At 32.6% G+C, this 19,800-nt stretch overlaps 1 protein-coding gene across 3 annotated transcripts; it reads left to right on the forward strand.

The window, feature by feature from the left end:
• The first annotated feature begins 3,304 nt into the window (after positions 1 to 3,304).
• LOC114420241 (sister chromatid cohesion protein PDS5 homolog A-like) lies at positions 3,305 to 19,577 on the forward strand. 3 transcript variants are annotated; one of them, XM_028386147.1, is made up of 34 exons: positions 3,307 to 3,688; positions 4,419 to 4,622; positions 4,760 to 4,941; positions 5,525 to 5,651; positions 5,760 to 5,978; positions 7,359 to 7,397; positions 7,518 to 7,575; positions 7,677 to 7,822; positions 7,926 to 8,068; positions 9,471 to 9,620; positions 9,729 to 9,777; positions 9,858 to 10,049; positions 10,787 to 10,969; positions 11,538 to 11,692; positions 11,770 to 11,896; positions 12,144 to 12,293; positions 12,390 to 12,446; positions 12,608 to 12,744; positions 12,853 to 12,970; positions 13,150 to 13,284; positions 13,383 to 13,579; positions 14,459 to 14,615; positions 14,712 to 14,855; positions 15,689 to 15,760; positions 15,847 to 16,461; positions 16,554 to 16,661; positions 16,813 to 16,892; positions 17,462 to 17,513; positions 17,632 to 17,718; positions 17,842 to 17,867; positions 18,126 to 18,182; positions 18,270 to 18,409; positions 18,595 to 19,001; positions 19,082 to 19,577. In XM_028386147.1, exons 1-34 carry the CDS (start codon positions 3,605 to 3,607, stop codon positions 19,130 to 19,132), a joined length of 4,848 nt encoding a protein of 1,615 aa, XP_028241948.1. In that variant the 5' UTR covers positions 3,307 to 3,604; the 3' UTR covers positions 19,133 to 19,577. The 3 variants fall into 3 exon arrangements, with proteins under 3 accessions (XP_028241947.1, XP_028241948.1, XP_028241946.1); XM_028386146.1 differs by having other exon boundaries at positions 3,305 to 3,688; positions 7,359 to 7,575; positions 18,604 to 19,001; XM_028386145.1 differs by having other exon boundaries at positions 7,359 to 7,575.
• Positions 19,578 to 19,800: the final 223 nt, after the last annotated feature.

Here is a 19,800-nt window from a genome sequence, read left to right on the forward strand (position 1 = left end):
AGACAAGCAACAATTTAATGTCACTGATCTTTTTAGTGAAGTAATACACAGCATTTTCCACCCTATCTTGCAGACAGGTCCTTCATATTTTCCTTCTCAATTGTCCATTTATGGAGCCCATGAGCAGGGCATTGCATCTTCCATTTACGATATATATATATATATATATATATATATATATATATATATATATATATATATATATATATATATATAATCTACAGGTTCGGTTATTTGAATGATCAAAAAGATATTTAAACAAAAAATTGAAAAGCAAAGTTTCACCTCATTTAATTCATCACACATGTGAAAACGATGATGAAGATTCCGTTAACCACGTGAGTAATTAGTGTAACGTCGTTAGCGATGAGGAACTAAAAACATTTTTAAAGTTGAAAGACTAAAGAAAATAATTTTTAGGATAAATAGTTATTTTTATCCCTTAATATGTAAAATTGTTGACAAATGTGTCCCTGAAAAATAAAAATATAAAGTTTAGTCCAAATGTAAAAAGTGCGACAAATATATCCGGCTGTTAACTTTCATCCGTCACCGTTAATAAAATAGCCTACGTAACACATAAAGATAAATTTGTTCTTATAATGATTGTGTAGATTGTCAGCATAGGGACATATTTGTCATAATATTTTTTTTGACTTTTTCTTTTTTCACTCACGTGACAAAATACGTACGACAAATATATCTGAACGTTAATAATGGATTGTATAGGAGAGAAACTAGGAAAAAATGGATTAAAAAACAGTAAAATAGAGTTTAAAATTTGAACTCTTATACTTTGATTATCTATCTATTTATCCATCTATCAAATTGTTAATTATTTTTTAATTAGTCAATATAACTACTTATTTTCCAAAATAAAATAAATTTTTTTAGTTTTATGATATAAAAAAATTGAGTTACCATTTTAAAAAAAATGAAAGTCTTTTATTTCTTGAAATTTTTTATTTTTTCAATTAATTATTAATCTTTACTACGTACTCTGTCACATTATGCCAGATGGAATGCAAGATCACTGTAACTCTTAAATTTGTGAGAGATACAACTGTATATCCCAAAGACAAATAATAAATCTCTTTATTAATTTTTTTTAAGTTAACATTTGTATTAGTTTGAATATTATTACATTTTTATTTAAATTTATTTGGATTATTTATTTGTTAATAACTATTTTTATTTTATTCATATTATGTATAATAAGTATTGTCTCGGGTGAAAGCACATAAGGTTTATTCAGAGGAATTTTTTCATATTTGAGGTATATATTATATATTACATTTGTCAGCAGGGTGGAAGACAAAAATTCAAAAAATATTATAATAAATATGTTCCTACGTTCCGTCTCACGTAAACAATTTTATTAATGGTGACAAACTGATATATTTGTTGCAATTTTTTACACTTTCAAGAACTAAATTTTATATTTTTATCTTTTAGAGACGCATTTTTCCGCGAATTACACGTAGTGAATATTTAACCTAATTTTTAATTTAAAAGACCAAACAAACATTATCCCAAATTTAAGGAAACACAAGATATATTTAAGTCTCCATTGTGAATCAATTAAATATTACATTTGTGTTAAATGACAACTTGTAGGAAATATAATTCTTGAGTTGAATATCTAGCTAAAGTTGATTATTCTCTAAATATTTGCAAATCCTTAACAATCTTCCTAGAGGAACGAGTATTGCCCTCAATATTGATGTTATATAGTATATACATTCTGTGTGTTTGTGTATGCTTAAAGGTAATGTAATGGAAAAGCATCACCAAGTTATTTTGGCGTTCTTGCATGCATTGGAATAATTTTTTTTCGTTCAACATGATTTCAACGCTTTTAAAATAGTCTTAATTTTCATGTTTGTAATTGTTTTTCTTTTGCTTTTTTTCCTTTCATTTATTGTCTTTTCTTCTTCTATAAAAAGAAATTATTGTATTATTTATCACATCTATTATTTGTTTTATTTCTATTTCTCTTTCTTCTTATACACACAAAAAATAGAATGTACATTTAACAATTTTCAAGAACGTCCGAACAGGAATACAACATTACCATTCACGTAAAAATTATAATACGAAGGAAAAATATTAATGAACCTACTAATTAAACATCTTGTGCAGGTAACTCTTGGAATTGGATTACGCTTCATAATAAGCCATTTATTTTTTTTCCATACTGTAGATACAAATTAAGGAAAATAATACAAGAATGATTTCAGAAATCTGGAGATACATCTTATAATCTGTCCAGTAACTCAATGGAATTCAAATAGTTAAGTTTAAATAAATTGTTTTTTTTTTGGAAAGAAGTTTTTATTTTTATTTTTAAATAAAGAAGGGGTACTTAATCTGTCTGTGAAGTGATGAAATGCATTGTTTCAGAACTGACGCCACATCACATGATCAACCAATGCAAATGAAGGGTCTACTAGAGTAGCGTCATTATACTTCAGTTTATTTAAAAAGAAAAATTTATATGTTTTTTAGTTCTGATGAAATATGATATTTTATTTTAGTCATTTTTTTAATTTTAGTTTTTATAAATTTAAAAAGTTTGAAAAATAATTTGTTGATATTTACTGATGTCATGAGATACATTTAAACATGTTTTCTCATAACAATTGAATAATATGTTAGATACTTAACATGTTATAACAAAAGGATGATAGTGACTTCGAATAAAAAAGGATGATGGTGACAGACACATACATATATACATACATATATATATATGAGAGTTAAATGAAGTAATTTTTTTTAAACGTTGAAACAAATATTTATTTATTATATAAGAAAAATAGTCTTGAAAATAAAAATAAATGTTTGATCATATTTTTTTTTCTTACTTCATATTCATATTGATTAAGTGAATTAGAAATTATATAAATATGATTTTTTAATTATTATTATGATTATTTTAATGATTTTAGAGTTAAGTTAATTATTTTATTTATTTTTCTTATTTAAATATTAATAAATATAAAATATATAGTTTGTAAGAAATATTTGATAAACTATTTTAATAAATTACAAATATATTTTATTTTTTAATAATAATCTTATGAAAAAATTGATAATCGATATGTTTAATTTAAGAAATACATTAATATAATTTGTAAGTATTTTTAACCTAAAGCTTGTGATAATTTATGTTAACTCATCTGTTGAGATATTTTTTGAGAGATTTAAAAAAAAGAAAGTTTTTTAAACAGATAAACATGGACTTATGATTGCTGACCGCATCGACGGGTGCGAATGCAAGTGCAAGAAAGATTTTAAAAAAAAAAGGAAGAAGGAAAGATCCGAAAATATCACTAGGGAAAGATATGGTGTACGCGGCATGCTTGAGTAATTAATTGAATTACTATATTACTATATGTAAAAAAAGCAGGGGGATTTTGGAGTTAAGTTCGGTTCGGTGTTCGAAGATTGGAAGGCGAGTGGACCGAAGAAACCATAAACATCGGAGCGGAGCCAAAACCCTTTTTCTTTTCTTTTCTGTTCTATTCTCTTCGCTGCTTCTAAGTCCGTCCATGAAGAAAGAGCAGTGAAACGACACCGCCGTCTATTCAAGCCAGGAATTATGGCTCAGTTGCAACTGAAGGAGCTGGGATCCAAGCTCGAGACCCTTCCCACCTCCAAAGACGCTCTCGTCAAGCTCTTGAAGGTTTTGCATTTTAATTCCCCAATTCTCCTCATCTTTTTAGCCTTTTCCAATTGAAGATTTTGTTTTCTCTTTTTTTTTTGTCTTGTTGTTTACTTCCTGTTTGGTTGCTGCTGAGTCGCTAACGGGAACAAAAGGAAAATAGAGTCGCAATTTCTCTTTTCAGCTGATTTGTGTTCTTAGGAAAGTATATTTTTATTTTATAGCTCAATGCCTTGGTGGCCTTTGCTTCCGCCGTGTTTATTGCTTCTTATGTTTGTTCTTTGATTGAAAAGAACAATCAGTAGATTTACTATGTTTGAGGTGAGAGAGATTTTTGTTGATTTGGATGAGAATCTATTTAGTTAGGGCAACTTTTGAATGGTTGCGGAACTTGTGTATAGGAGAATCTGTCAAACTGGACGTTTAATTATCTTGTGCGGTACTATATTATATTAATAAGTTGTCTATATTTTGGATAATGATAATACTGATAAAACTAACTTGCCATTTACACTTCTTCTTTCCCATCCAACATTCATGTATGTGATTTAGAATGGAATGGAAGGAAAGAATTTGAAATGGGAAGGAAGAAGTGTAAATGAGGGATTGCAACATTCATGTTTATATGCATTGGATATTGAAGGGGTTGTTTACCGGAGTTGGATTACTAGGTTTCACATGGATCTAGTCTTAGGCTTTTAGGTTGGTAATTGCTAATCCACCTCACCCTTCAATATTTTTTCATATGCAGCAAGCAACCACATGCCTTGCAGAGTTGGACCAGTCACCTTCGACATCAACATTGGAGTCAATGAAGCCATTTTTTAATGCAATTGTTAAGCCAGAATTGCTGAAGCACCAAGATAGGGATGTCAAGCTTCTAGTAGCAACTTGTGTTTGTGAGATAACTCGGATCACTGCACCTGAAGCTCCCTACAGTGATGAAATTCTAAAGGTTCATTTCATTTACTCAGATTATCTAATTACAGCTTGTTTTCTTTTTTACTAATTAAAAATACAATCATTTTCAGCCAAGAAAAGGTTGGGATCATAATTTACAATTATCTTTTGTCCTGATGACCCTCATTGCAGGATATCTTTCAGTTGATTGTTGGCACTTTTCGTGGTCTAAGTGATACCAATGGTCCATCCTTTGGCCGGAGAGTTGTTATATTGGAGACTCTCGCGAAATATAGATCATGTGTTGTGATGTTGGATCTTGAATGCAATGATCTGGTACATGAAATGTTCAGTATTTTCTTCGTGGTTGCCAGGTTTGTTTATCATGAAGTCTTTATTGAATGATGAGATGTGTGTGCTAATTTTAAGTAATAAATACGGGTGATCTGATATTCACTCCTAAGATTGCAAACTAGATAATTTGTAGTTTTTTTTTATCCTTTTATTCTCTTTTAGCCCACCTCACCTAGTGGGATAAGACTTTTGTTGATAATTTTTTCTCTTTGTCTTGGAATGCAATGTGTTGAGAGGCAAGTGATTTCTTGGTATATAAACACCTAGTTGGATAAGGCTTGATTGTTGTTGTTGTTTTTGTTGAAACTTTAAAGTGTTAGACATTGAAGTGAGAATTGAGAAGATATGACTTAACCATCGCTTGTATGTCAGATTTTCTATGTTTATTCCTCTTGTTACTCATGATGTCTTGCTTTATAAACAGTCCACCTAGTTGGTTGGATAAGCGGCTTGATTGTTGTTGTTTTTGTTGAAACTTTAAAGTGTTACAATGAGGTGAGAATTAAGAAGATATGACTTGGCCATTTCTTGTATGTCATGTTTTCTATGTTTATTTTATTTTTGTATTAATGATGGTGCCTATATATTTTGTTTCATGCTTAGAGATGATCATCCTGAAAGTGTTCTGTCATCCATGCAAACTATAATGGTGGTTCTCTTAGAAGAGAGTGAGGATGTCCGTGATGATCTTTTATCTATTCTACTATCTAAATTAGGTCGTGAAAAAAAAGTAAGTATTTCTTTTGTAAATTCATTTTCCTGTTAAATGCAGATAGCTGATTCTCTTGCTGCTCTAATATTATTAAATAAACTTGATGATGTTAAATTTTAATTCCAGGGTGTTAATATGGCTGCAAGGAGGCTGGCTATGAATGTCATACAACAATGTGCAGGAAAACTTGAACCCATCATTAAACAATTTTTACTATCATTAATTTCTGGAGATAGCAAGCCAGTGAACAGTCAAGTCGAATACCATGGAATTATCTATGATCTGTATTGCTGTGCTCCTCAGATCCTGTCTAGAATTCTCCCTTACGTGACTGGAGAGCTACTGGTAATTAGTAGTGGTAATTAGTAATAATTTAATTGTCTAGTTGTCTTCCTGACTGATGTTAGAGTATAGATACAGATAAAGAACAAGAACTTTATTGATGTAAATTAGATAATTTAATATACATATATAAATGTTCAAATAAAAATTTATCTTAAATTAAAGTCATATTCATAATTAATAATTAAAAGTCACAATTTTAAACCTATGATAGAAATAAATAACAAGGGTCAAGTAATATAAAAATTAAAAAAGAACAAAAGCATAACAAGAACTACCTATGTGAACAGAGACTGCATAGACTCTTCTTCCCTGATGTGGAGCCTAAAGACATGAATAGAATAGAGACTGCATAGACTCTTCTTCTTTGATGTGGAGCCTAAGGACATGAATAGAATAGAGACCACAAAACAGTGTGCTGAAGATCTGTAGGTTGTGGGTTGGCTGGAAATGCACCTTGGAGATCTGATTCAGATTGTTTGCTTTGCACAGAGGAGAGATCTGTAAGAGTAGTGTGTGATTTAGCCTGTTTGGAAGGGTTTCATACTCTATCTAATGAAAAAACGGATCAATGATGAAATTATCCCTAAATTCAATTAAGGGCTAAGGTTTTTTAGCCCTCATGTCACCAATCACGGCTGTGACAGTTGTAGTCAATGTTGTTAAAATCGAGATCCTATCTTAGATCAGGAAGGGGGTGGAAGATCGGATGTAACAGGGTTGTTTTGTGAAATTGAGATGCAAAACCTGACCTGTTAAACCAGTTGCAATAAGCCAAATTTGCTTGCAAAAGATTGCTGAACCCACAATCCTACAAATTCGAGTGATTTCACTCTGGTTACACTACGTTAATGCTCTGTTTCAGCATGTAAGAGCCCTTAATAAGTGCAAGATCAGCAAGTTTACGATCTTACTCATGATTTTGACAACATTACACATAATGATGTGATTTCAAGTGTGAAATCTGGTGTGGCAGCCACTCTATGAAACTGCAACACTATCCCTTAGCCATGGCTGTCTCCAGCCACATTACGACATATGCTGCCATAGGTTGCGTACTATTAATAAATATGCTGACAAGACCCAGTTAAATGGGCCCTTCCTTATTTCTCCTGTTGTACACCTTCCTAATTAGGGGTTGGATGCTAAAATTGATGGCTCGTGTCTTTTTAAGCAGTGCCATTTATTTCCATTATAATAACCTTATTGCTATGATAATGATTTTTTTCAGGTTTAATTTATATGTTATACTTTGTGGAGGTTCTGAGTTTTGTAATGTATGAAGTTGTAATATTAAAGTCACCTTAGCTTTTTTATTCATTTTTTTGTTCATGAGTTTAGCAAAATAGTCTGGATTCTCACTTGTAATTTGGAAATTTGTAGACCGACCAGCTGGAAATCCGTTTGAAAGCTATGAACTTGGTTGGTGACATAATTTCTCTTCCTGGATCTTCCATTCCCGAAGCATTTCAGTCTATATTTTCAGAATTTTTGAAGAGATTGACTGATAGAGTTGTTGACGTTCGCATGTCGGTCCTTGAGCATGTAAGGAACTGTCTGCTGTTAAATCCTTTCAGAGCTGAAGCTCCTCAAATAATATGTGAGTGCATGAAAACACTTGTTCGTCCAGTCAGTCTAAAGTTTCTTTGTTGCCTTTTATTGTTGTCCTTTATCTGCTGATTTTAATTGAATCAAACTTAGCTGCCCTTTGTGAACGGTTGCTGGATTTCGATGAAAATGTTCGAAAGCAAGTTGTAGCTGTTATCTGCGATGTGGCATGTCATGCCCTAAATGCTGTTCCACTTGAAACTGTGAAACTTGTTGCAGAACGGCTTCGTGATAAATCTGTATGTATACCTCTAAATTTTTGTTTTTGTTTCTATATCTTAATTAACCGATTGATAATTTTAATACAATATCTCAATTCATCATTTTGCTTTGCATTTGCAGCTACTTGTTAAAAAGTATACAATGGAGAGATTAACTGAAGTGTATAGAGTTGCTTGTGAGAAGAGCAGTGACAATGTCAATCCTAATGAATACAACTGGATTCCTGGGAAGATCCTTAGATGTTTTTATGATAAAGATTTCCGGTGAAACACTTGTGCTATATTCTTTATCACCTTTGCCCTTATTTGCATCATGATCATCTTATTCTTTAATGTTGTTTTTTGTGTTTATAATATAGTAAGGGCCGACCTTCTTTTGAAACCTATTTTAGTAGCCAACAAGTGGAAACACTTGTTTAGCAAATTGATTTGAACTATTTACTAAAAGAAATGAAGTATTGTATTACATAAACTAAAATATTTATTCAATCCAACCAAGGCTATGTACTGTAAAGTTTGATTACCCCAGATTCTAGTAGAAAATTGAGTAGTTTTTTCACTTGAGATGAGTACCCAATAATTATCAAACCAAGTGAAATGTATATGTTAGTTTTAATTTATCAATCCATTTTTTTCTATATAAGCAAATTTTTATTTAGAGAAAGCAGAGAGAATAATTAACATTTTAATTAATCATCTAACCACAAATTCCTATTTTTTTAGGGCAGAGTTATGTTTATATTGTTTGAAATATATTTTTGGTCCTTATACATGACTCCATTTCAAACTGGTTCCTATATGATTGTTTTTTTCTTTTAAAATTAGTCCCATATGTACAATTGTTTTCAAACAGGTGATCACTGTATGTTATAATACTGTTTGTTGGAGTTACAATATGATTATAGGGAACAAATTGAAAATGATTCTCATGTATAGTCACCAGAATATATAATCTGGTCCCTGTATATAAAATATAATGATAGATTGTACATATATGTCCTAGATTGAAAACCTTTTGTCATGTAGGGACCAATTTAAAAATAAGTCTTGTATGGGGATCAAAAATATATTTTTATGACCTTTTATATGTCATGCTGGTCATTGTAATATTTAGTGTATTTCCGCCCATCCCCAAATTTGAGCTTGAATCTCAAATACACAAAGAACCAGTATATTTGATAAAGCATATAACCTTGTTACTGTGAGTGTAAAATTGGTAAATCATGAGAAGAGTATGACCCCATTTTAGTAGTAGTGATTTATGAAAATCAAACTTTTATAATGGTTTGGCTAAGCATGATTGGATGATAGTATACATAAACTTTAATATTATTCTGTATTTTCATATTGATTATATTATGGATTTTATTTATTTTTGTATAATATTTATTAGAAAATATTATGCCTTTCAAGAAAAGTTCTTATGATTCTAAAAATCTGTACTGCACAGAATACCTAAGTTCACTCTATTGTAGTGCTACATAAGGTCAATGATTTCCATGCTGTAGTTTGTTGACTTGGGTTTTTTGTCAATGCTCAATAGCATAACTTGTTCCAGTTTCTGCATGTTTTTTCAAGTGCTAAATTGGTTTTTCTATTTTTATTTTTTGACAGCATTAGAGTTGTTCTAATCAATGGGGTTTCTCTATTTTGTTTCTTTTTGCAGATCTGATATAATTGAATCTGTTCTCTGTGGGTCCCTGTTTCCTGTAGAATTTTCAATCAGTGATATTGTTAAACATTGGATTGGGATTTTCTCTGGATTTGATAAAGTGGAGGTAAAGGCTCTTGAAAAGATACTGGAGCAAAAACAAAGGTAAGCTTGATTGATTTTTGTCATGGACTAATGGCTTATTCAACTCTGGTGTCTCAACATGAGTGAGCAATAAAAGTTTCCCTTTTAACTAAACCTCTTTGTTAGCAGGTTACAACAAGAGATGCAGAAGTATCTGTCTTTGAGGAAGATGAGTCAGGTATTTGATGTTGGAGATTGGAATGAAATTCTCAAAGGAAATTTGATGAGAAAAAGTAATTGATTCTCATTTAAATGCAGGATAAAGATATTCCCGAGGTCCAAAAGAAGATTGTTTTCTGTTTCAAAGTAATGTCCCGTTCGTTTGCTGACCCCATAAAAGCTGAAGAGAGTTTCCAGATTCTGGATCAATTAAAAGATGCTAATATCTGGAAGATTTTGACAAATCTTGTTGATCCAAATACGAGCCTCCATCAATCTCGGGCCTACCGGGTAAAATTACCAGTAGCTAATAGATATGCTATTGGGGGTACTTATTTGGGAAATCATGGTTACAAACTGTATGTGAACAGTGCACCAATCTATGAAGATATGAGAGCTAAAACTTTGAACTCAATGCTCAATTCCTGCGATATATATCCCTTGTTAACTTGCCATGAATTTGGGTGATCATTTTCTCCATGAATGTGTTTGATTTCAATTCTTTTCTGGCACTATCATTAATTGTTACCTTTCATTGTACTGCCAATAATCTATGACCTTCATTTGTTTTTACTTCTTTGGCTATCAATCTGAGTAATTATTCGTTCTCTCTGCCTGTGGGTACCAGCCATTGTCAACAGAGTAATCTAGTGCTAACCTGCATTACATAATGCATATTGTTTTTAACCGGTTCTTCTTTAAACACAAACAATTTAATGCGATTCAGAATTTGATGTTGATAAGTCTGTCTAAGTATCTTCTTTTCTGAAGCCATTATGAACCTTTCTTATAAGTGCCAAATGGCAATAAGATTAACTGCATACATTTAGTACCATAATTCCAAACAGATATTTACTTTTAGGGGCCTATGATAAGGAACAAAATTACAAGTTTCAACATTTAAAAGATAATCGCATTGTTATGATTCTGACAAACATAGTCTTTTTTATTTTCTCATAAAGAAAGAAAGATGCTGTAGCTTGTAGTTTGTTCTTTACTGATTTTACCTATTTTTTTTTTGTTTGCAGGATGAATTGCTTAAAATACTTGGAGAAAAACATTGTCTCTATGAGTTTCTGAATACCTTCTCTGTGAAGTGCTCTTGTTTGCTTTTTAACAAGGAGCATGTAAAAACAATTCTTTTAGAAATAATAGCTAAAAAATCTGCAGAAAATGCTCAGCGTACACAATCTTGCATGAATATGTTGGTGGTAAGAACATGTTATTCAGCTTTGTTTTTTGCTCTGTTATTTAACATTCATCTATGAATTATAAACAAAATACTTCACAGCTTTTGCTTATAGTGATGGCAAAGCAAGAATTTATGTCTTTGCTTGATACTGATTAATTGGAATTATGAGCTCAGTCATTGTGTCTGTCAAGTACCAATCATTCCATATGCTTAAGTTGTTAGGAGAACGCCTAGGAATGGTTAAAGCCCTTCAAGCTCAGTGTGAACAAAGCTCAAACCTGCCTCTAAAGTGGAGTGAAATTTAATTTAATGTGACTAGGATTGAACTCTTAACCTTGGAGAGGCTTTGATACAATGCCATAGAACCAGTTCATCCTAATTGTTTAAGCTGATAGGAGAGGGCCCAAAAATGGTTTTCATTAAGTGTCACAAGTTTTGTTGCTTTTTATTTTTTAATATCTCTCTCCAATAATTTAATGTTGTTTAATTTGCTATGAAGCAGTGGTATCGCTTGAGTCACTTTGGACATGATAATTAAGAATAATAGAATAATAATTTTAACTACCAGGTTGACTTGTAAATTGCAGATAATTGCTCGTTTCAGTCCATTGCTCCTTCGTGGCAGTGAAGAGGAGCTGGTGAATTTACTGAAAGATAATAATGATACAATTCAGGAAGGTGTTCTGAATGTTTTAGCAAAGGCTGGTGGTACTATTCGTGAACAACTTGCCGTCACATCAAGGTGCTACTATTAAAATTGTTAACCTTTTAAATGCATTTTCTTGTATAGTTTTCTTACCATTTCCTTGTTTGATGCAGTTCTGTAGACCTTATATTGGAGAGACTATGTTTAGAAGGCAGTCGGAGGCAGGCAAAGTATGCTGTCCATGCACTGGCTGCAATAACAAAGGATGATGGCCTCAAGTCTCTCTCTGTTCTATACAAGGTTTCATCTAGTTGATTAATTTATTTTAAGCACACAATTTATTATTCTGATTTTTGTCAGAGGATGAGCCTTGGCGTGATGGTAATGTTGCTGCCTTGTGACCTGGAGGTCTCGGGTTCAAATTCTGGAGACAGCCTCTCTGCTTTCAGTGATAAGGCTGCCTATGTCTACTCTCTCCAAAACCCACTAGATGGGAGTCTTGTGCATTTTGTTGCCTTCATTCTGATTCTTGTTGCCTTATTTGCAGAGACTTGTAGATATGCTGGAAGATAAAACACATCTGCCTGCAGTACTTCAGTCTCTGGGGTGTATTGCGCAGACAGCAATGCCTGTCTATGAAACCAGAGAGAATGAAATTGAAGAATTTATACTAAACAAGATTCTAAAAAGTGATAGTGTAAGCCTTTCAAATCTGTTTTAAATAGTGTGCTTATTTGTGAAATAAGCATGGAAACAATTGATTTTCATCTAAACGCGTGCCTTGCTGTTTCAGAAAGAAGATAACATGAAAACATCTTGGGATGATAAAAGTGGTCTTTGTATGTTGAAGGTTAGTAGGAAGAATAGTCAACTCTGTTTAAGATACTTTTGGTTATATTTTTGTTCTGTAATTTGATAGATAAGAAAATGCTTGTAAGTTGGCTTCTTTTTTTAACATCTTATTTTCTCTATTTCTCTCTGCCCCCACTTCTTTTTCTTTCATTACTGTAGATATATGGCATTAAAACATTTGTAAAGAGCTACTTGCCAGTCAAAGATGCTCATGTTCGTCCAGACATTGATAGGCTTCTGGATATCCTTAGGAATATTTTATTGTATGGTGAAATATCAAAGGATTTAAAATCAAGGTATATATATATATATATATATATCAGGTTCAGAGTATATTTTAATTAATTAATTTAAAATTGGGCCATGGGTTTAAATACTATATACTCATTTATGCTTACTTGCAGTTCAGTTGATAAGGCCCATTTGAAGCTTGCTTCTGCGAAGGCAGTTCTTCGTTTGTCTAGACTTTGGGATCACAAGATACCTGTTGATCTTTTTCACTTAACTTTAAGGGTGTCTGAGGTGGGCTGTGTCTTCTTGTTTACTTAATTTCCTCTTGAGCATTTATTGTTTTTTCATTGCATTATTTTCAAGATAAAAGACTACTTCTATTCATATTTAAATGGAGGAATTAATTTGTTAAAATTTTCAGTCAAATGTGGGAATAACTGCTTCTCATGGTTTCCTTTTGAGTTTTGTAGATTAGTTTTCCTCAAGCTAAGAAGATTTTCTTGAGTAAAATTCACCAATATATCAAAGACCGCCTTTTGGATGCCAAATACGGGTGTGCTTTCTTATTCAACATATTTGGATCCAAGCCTGACGAGTTTGCAGAGGTAAGTTGTTGATTCGTTGTTTTTTCACAGTTGTAAATTTTCTTTGCTTTGTATTCAAAATTTTGTGTTTTTGTGATGGCCACTTTCTGTTAATGCAGGGTAAACAGAACCTCTTTGACATTATTCAAATGCACCACCAGTTGAAGGCACGGCAACTTTCTGTGCAATCAGATGCAAATTCCTTGACCACTTACCCTGAATACATTCTTCCATACCTAGTTCATGCACTTGCTCACAATTCATGTCCCAATGTTGATTATTGCAAGGATGTTGGAGCATATGATGATATATACCGGTACCATCTTACCCACACAAGACATCTCTATGCTGGATGCAATGATGCATTATTTGGATACTCTTTTAATAGTGTGTGAAAAGCGATGCTAGAATCTTCTCTGGACAGCAGTCTTGAGTTCATTTGGGATTGAGCAGTTCTTCTTGCTTCTATGGTGTATAGCTAATGGTCTTTTTAGGAAAGTGTCTCTGAAAGATTTACAGAGAGGCATGCTGTGTTGTGCATGTTTGGTCTTTTTCTTCTTCTTTATGACATCTTTTATTCTAATGCTTTTGTTATCCTCTTACCTTTTTATCTTTCTCTTCTCTTCTTAATAAAGTCTTTGTTTGTAAAAATGGGTGTGAAAAGATTCAAGAGAGACCTAGGAAAGAAGGGATGGAGGAGCTTTAGTTTACTTTTGGTAATTCATAAATGTTAGTGTTATGTCTAGTGATTTTATGACATTTTAATGTATGAAATGCTAATATTTGAATATCTGCAGTTTAAATTTGAATGGTATGAAGAATGCCACATGCTTATTAAATTGACGCCTTCTAAATAGTTTGCCTTTATGCATATACTTAACTGCACTGTATTATTTCACATAATATGGTAAGCTTGTCGGAATCTTAGTTTGGTGCCACAGTAAGCTTATAATATAACCTGTCTGAACACATTTTTAAAGGTTCCAAACTATTTCTTATATTATTTGGATTTGATGCCTACATGTGTCTGTTTTACTGATTTGTTGTACTTCTCAAATACGTGTTTATGATGTTGATTTGAAATATGAATGAGGAATGCAAGAAGTCTGATGCACACAAATTTATCAAACCTCAAAATGTACAAGGTTGGTAATGCTCATTGTTTCTGAATTTATATTTTGTTCTGAATTTTCAGGCAGTTGCACCTAATATTGTCAATGCTACTGCAAAGAGATGAAGATGCCAAGTCAGAAGTAACTACTGACAAAGAGAAGGAAGTTATATCTACCATCACTTCTATCTTTCTGAGGATCAAGCATTCTGAAGATGTGGTTGACACATCAAAGTCAAAGGTTGAAATTAATTTTTTTCCCCTGACATGTTAAAAATTGCAAAAGTTAAAGTGATTAAAGACTGTATTCTTACATCTGTTATCAATGAATGTCCAGAATTCTCATGCATTATGTGAGCTTGGTTTAGCAATAACCAAACGCTTAGTTCAGAAGGATGTTGATTTTCAAGGATTGTCCCATTTGGTTTCTCTACCTCCATTGCTATACAAAGCATCTGAGAAGGAAGGAGATGACACTTTGGTATGCTCCTTATTTTGGTCAAATTTTGTAGTTCCTTCCAGTATGCTATCTATTCTTGTTCATACTCTGTGCAAAGTGCTTACTGTTTCATAACAGTGTAGTTGCTTGCATCATATTAACTTAATATACTAATTTTATATCTTATTAAATCATTTTAAACTTATACACCTTATGTTGTAGACTTGATATTTTGACTCAACATTAGGTATTTGATTTTTTTAATAAATTAAATTTGCATGATGCTTGAGTTTCGCCATATAAACTCTGTGATTTTGTTACAGGAAAAAATATTGCCTTTCAATTCAGCATCTTCTTATTGCTTGATGGATGTGATTAGGGTGGTTATGTTTAGGCTCTTTTCTGAATGAGAAATGATACATGTACAACAAATAGAGAGAAAGAGAGAAAAGACATAGAAGTTTGAAATGTAATAAATAAATAAATGATGGGATTGAGAGAAATAAACTCAAAAAATGATGTTGAATAAATTGTATGAATTATTGTATGTGTATCACATCTCTTTTTGAATAGGCAATGAAGTTGGATTCATTCAGGAATATGGACATGATTTAATGACACTACCTCCCCTACAAGTAAAATCTAGTCTACTCTCAGTAACCTAAGAAAATCTCAGTTAATGTAGTTGTCTTTTCCTTGAATCAGATAAACAGTATTATTAACTTTTAACATTTATTAGATCTTGGATTAATGTAGTTGTCTTTTCCTTGAATCAGATAAACAGCATTATTAACTTTTGGCATTTATTAGATCTTGGATTACTTCTAATTAAAAATAAAAATAGTGCTTGTTAACGCCTCTGAAATATCTGGCAGGTAACTGAAGTTAAAAGCTGGTTGGCTGATGAAAGTGCCTTGACTCACTTTGAATCTCTTGAACTAGAAACGGTATGTTCAATGCAGTGGGAAAGTTACATGCCAACTTTCATTTTTTTTAATTCTTGAACTGTATGATCATGCTCTTTTTGTTTCAGGTTCAATCCCAATCAGCAGAGGATGAAGCTTCAAAGGATGATGAAAAAGACGGCAATGAAATACCTTTGCGAAAGATGTTAAAGAACATAAAATCTCAGGGAACCAGTGGGAAAAAGGTGAAAAGGAATAAGTCTGTGCCAGCTGAAACAAAAAAGACTGGAAATGATTTTGACATCTTAAATATGGTCAGAGAAATTAATGTGGATAACTTGGGGACCCCCACTAATTTTGAACCAAGTAACGGTCATGACCATTCTCTGATTAAAAAGGAACTGAAGGATCCAGAATATGCAACAGGTAAAAAGAGAAAAGCTAGCAAAACAACACCTGTTCCGGTGCCTAAACGTAGGCGGTCTTCCTCTGCTCATGGAAAATTGAGATTATCAACTAGTATATCAAAGGCATCTCGAAGAGTTTCAGGAGTAGACTCCCCTCAACCCAAATTACCGCTTGATGAAGAAGTTAACCCTGATGCAGATAGCAAAACCATGCAGAGAAAAATGGTCAAAGGAAGTGAGAAAGATTTGTTATTGTCCTCATTAAAACGAAAAGTTAAGGGTTCTGACAGTTACCATAATGATGAGTTGAACAAACCTGATGAGCATGACATGATGGTACAATCCCTCTGTCAAATATATTTATGCTAATGTAGAATCTAATAGATCAACGTCGTAGACTTCTGCTTATTATTTTTTGACTGTTACAGAGTCCTGATAGTACACAACAAAGTGATAAGACTGTAGGAAAAAATAACAAGTCTTCCACAGGATCTACTAAAAAGGGGAAAAGAAAAAGTATTTCAGGATTGGCTAAGGTAAGCTCTATTTACTAGCCTTTGTAATCATCACATGTGGATCTTTTATGCTCCCCCAACCCCCTTTCCCTACCCACCTTGTTCTATGTTGTAATTTGTGTTTGTGCAAATCCCTTGGAACATATAGTTTGATTTGATTTACCATGTGCAGTGCACGACAAAGGAAGGTGAAATTGATACCGAAGATCTAATTGGCTGCAGAATTAAAGTTTGGTGGCCTACGGATAAGAAGTAAGCCCTAATGATAAACTTTATTGGGATCAGTTGCTGTAGCAAAATAAGTTACTTTTGGTCATTATTAGGGAGCACATGAAAAATATATAAGCCTTATTTGAATAAACTTCTCTATAAGAACTTATAGAAGAAAATAAGAAAAAATGAAATAAGCTCCCATAAGCTAATTGGTAGAAGCTTTCTCATATTAGCTTCTCCAAAAGCTGATTTTTAACTTAAACATGAGTTAATTTTAGCTTATGTGAGAAGCTTATTTCATGTTTCCTTCTTATTTTCTTCTACTATAAAGTGTTTATAGAAAAGTTTATCCAAACATGGCCTTAATTTAAAGCTTTTTGTGCACATTTTTGAAGATGACTTCCGTTGCAAATTCAGCTGAGCCTTTTTTGTGCTGCTTTCTTATATTTCTTTGTGTTTTCATGCTGCATCTGTTTGCATAAATTTATGTTACATTCTATCTGGCTCTTCATCTGAGATGCTTTCTGTATGTCTTCTAAAATTATTATTTTATTCTCTTGCCTTCTCGGTAATTGAAGTTCTAATGTTGGTATTTTGATGCTCTGTAGATTTTATGGAGGCACCATCAAGTCCTATGACCCTTTGAAAGGGAAGCATGTGGTAAGCTGAATGATGCTGAATTTGCCTGTAGAATTTGGTACAAAGTTTTTCTTCCTGCTATCTATTAACTATTACTTAAAATCATGAAACAATTTTACTGTGTCATGTCATGTGGAAGATATTATATGATGATGGAGACGTAGAAATACTTCGTTTGGAAAAGGAGCGCTGGGAGCTTATTGACAAGGGCCGTAAATCTATCAAGGTCTCTGGTTTTTCTTTACTGTTCTTCCTTTCTCTGAAGTATTTCTAAATTTTTTATTCCCAATAAAATCCATTACCATTAAAATCTGAATATCTGACACATTTTTTTTAAAATTTCTTTCAGAAGATAAAACTCTCTTCATTTGAAGCGTAAGTATCTCCTTGGCATACTGTTTTTTTTTTAGTTGTACCTGAGTGATTATATGTTTTCCCTATAAATATAATAAGAAAATGGTTATACATTCTAACATTTAGAAAACCTAAACGTTAAATTGAATGCATGTTATCTGCTTTAGGGGAGTTGTCGAATTGTCTATATAGTAGCTTATTAACATGGTATTGTACCCCATCAAGTGTGTGGTCTGCATTTTATGTACTGATTTTCTTGTTTACTTTCATATTTTGTAGTTCTGGACAAAAGCATAAAGGTTCAAGTGGCTCACAAAGTAAAAAGGCAAAAAAAATGTGAGTGGAGGAATCTGAGATCCTTTGCACATCTGTGATTTTGCTTTATGTTCTATTTATTATAATTTGTATAATTTTGTCTTATAGAATCAATGGTAAACAATCTCCCAGCAAACCTGTGAAACGTGCATCAAAAAATAATTTTCATCAAGAGGATGCCAAAGAGCCTTCAAAGATATCAAATCCTGAAGAGACTACAACCTCTAAAGCGGATGAAATGTACTCCGGTAATATATCTTAAAAGACATGATATGGTTGAATGTTAAATTTGCTAATTTGCTTTGGAAATGAATATTATACCTTTAATATCTCTACTGCATTTACTTGCGGTAACTATTCTTCCTCATTGTGTTAAGACTTGTGCTTCATTTTTGTTTCCTTGTTTCTTTTTTATACGAATTTTCTTTTCAAGGTGGATCAGATGAGGAGTTGACTGGAGGATTCAATGAAATTATGACAAAGGAGAAGAAATCTAACAAAAATACAAAATCAATTTCCAGAGGAAAGAGGCTAAACAAAGAGAAAAACTTCCATTATACAGAAGAATCAGATGAAGAGAAGCAGGATTGTAGTGGGAGGCTTTCTGAAGATAGGGAAAGTGTCCCACAAGGTAGTTCTGAAGAGAGAGAAGTGGATGAATCAAGTGGAGCTTTGAGGGAAAATATTAACGGACAAGAATTTGATTCTGAAGGGCATCATGATAACAGCAAAGCTGACCGTAGTCCTAGAGAAATGGAGAAATCACATATAGAGCCATCAAAAAGTCCTGATGATGATGACGACGACACAATTGCTGAGATTTCTGATGATGTGCCTCTGGTAAACAACTCAGCCGTTGCAGCACTCATGTTATTTTATTTCTTGCTCTAAGCTGATCATTTGATATTTGATTGATGCAGAGCAAATGGAAACATAGGACGGGGAAGAAAAGCTCAGGGAAAGAACAATGAGCAGTTTAGCTATTGTTATTTGTCTGTCAAGAATGCAGCGGAGTTGATGCTGTGGTACAAGTACAGTTGTTAGCGTGAATGATGACTGCCAAATTGGAGATCTTTAGTTATTAACACACTAATAAATATGCTTAGCATGTCTTGTAGCCACCCTGTAGAGAGTATAAAATAACAGCAATCATCCCCACGTTTATAAGGAGAAAATGCAGACACTTTTGGGTTCTTTAGGACTATATTCCTGTTAAATGACCTTTCATAAGTTCAGGGGATAGGTTTAGCATATGATTTATGTAGATGTCGTTCATCCTTTCAACACAATTGATATAATTGACTCGGGCAATCAACAATGTGTACAGCTATACGTGGGCATAATTGCATTTGTTTCTTTAGGACTTTAGCATATTTGTACTTCACCGGATAAAATTGAAAAAAGACGACTTTACCATCCTGTGCTTAATTTATATATTAAAATCAGTTACACTAAAAACGGTGGAGTCCAAAATGTGTTTGGTAAATCGCCCGAAGTACATGCTTTTACGCAAGTTTTATTAACCAGTCTTTAAAAGAAGAGAATTGGATAAATTATCCCAAGACAATTTTGGCGTGTGTTCGATTGAGGAATCACTTAGGTCTGCTTGGTTGGAAGAAAGGAAATAAGTGTTTGGTTT

This window comes from Glycine soja, chromosome 7, assembly GCF_004193775.1.
Source record: "Glycine soja cultivar W05 chromosome 7, ASM419377v2, whole genome shotgun sequence".
NCBI lineage: Eukaryota > Viridiplantae > Streptophyta > Magnoliopsida > Fabales > Fabaceae > Glycine > Glycine soja.

What these genes read in the sequence shown, in the direction of transcription:
- LOC114420241 (XM_028386145.1), top strand. Translation starts at nt 3,605, where the DNA reads ATGGCTCAGTTGCAACTGAAGGAGCTGGGATCCAAGCTCGAGACCCTT. An exon ending in ATCAATCTCGGGCCTACCGG is followed by an intron (nt 10,050 to 10,786) that starts GTAAAATTACCA and finishes TTTTGTTTGCAG; the next exon opens with GATGAATTGCTTAAAATACT. An exon ending in GTGGTCTTTGTATGTTGAAG is followed by an intron (nt 12,447 to 12,607) that starts GTTAGTAGGAAG and finishes TCATTACTGTAG; the next exon opens with ATATATGGCATTAAAACATT.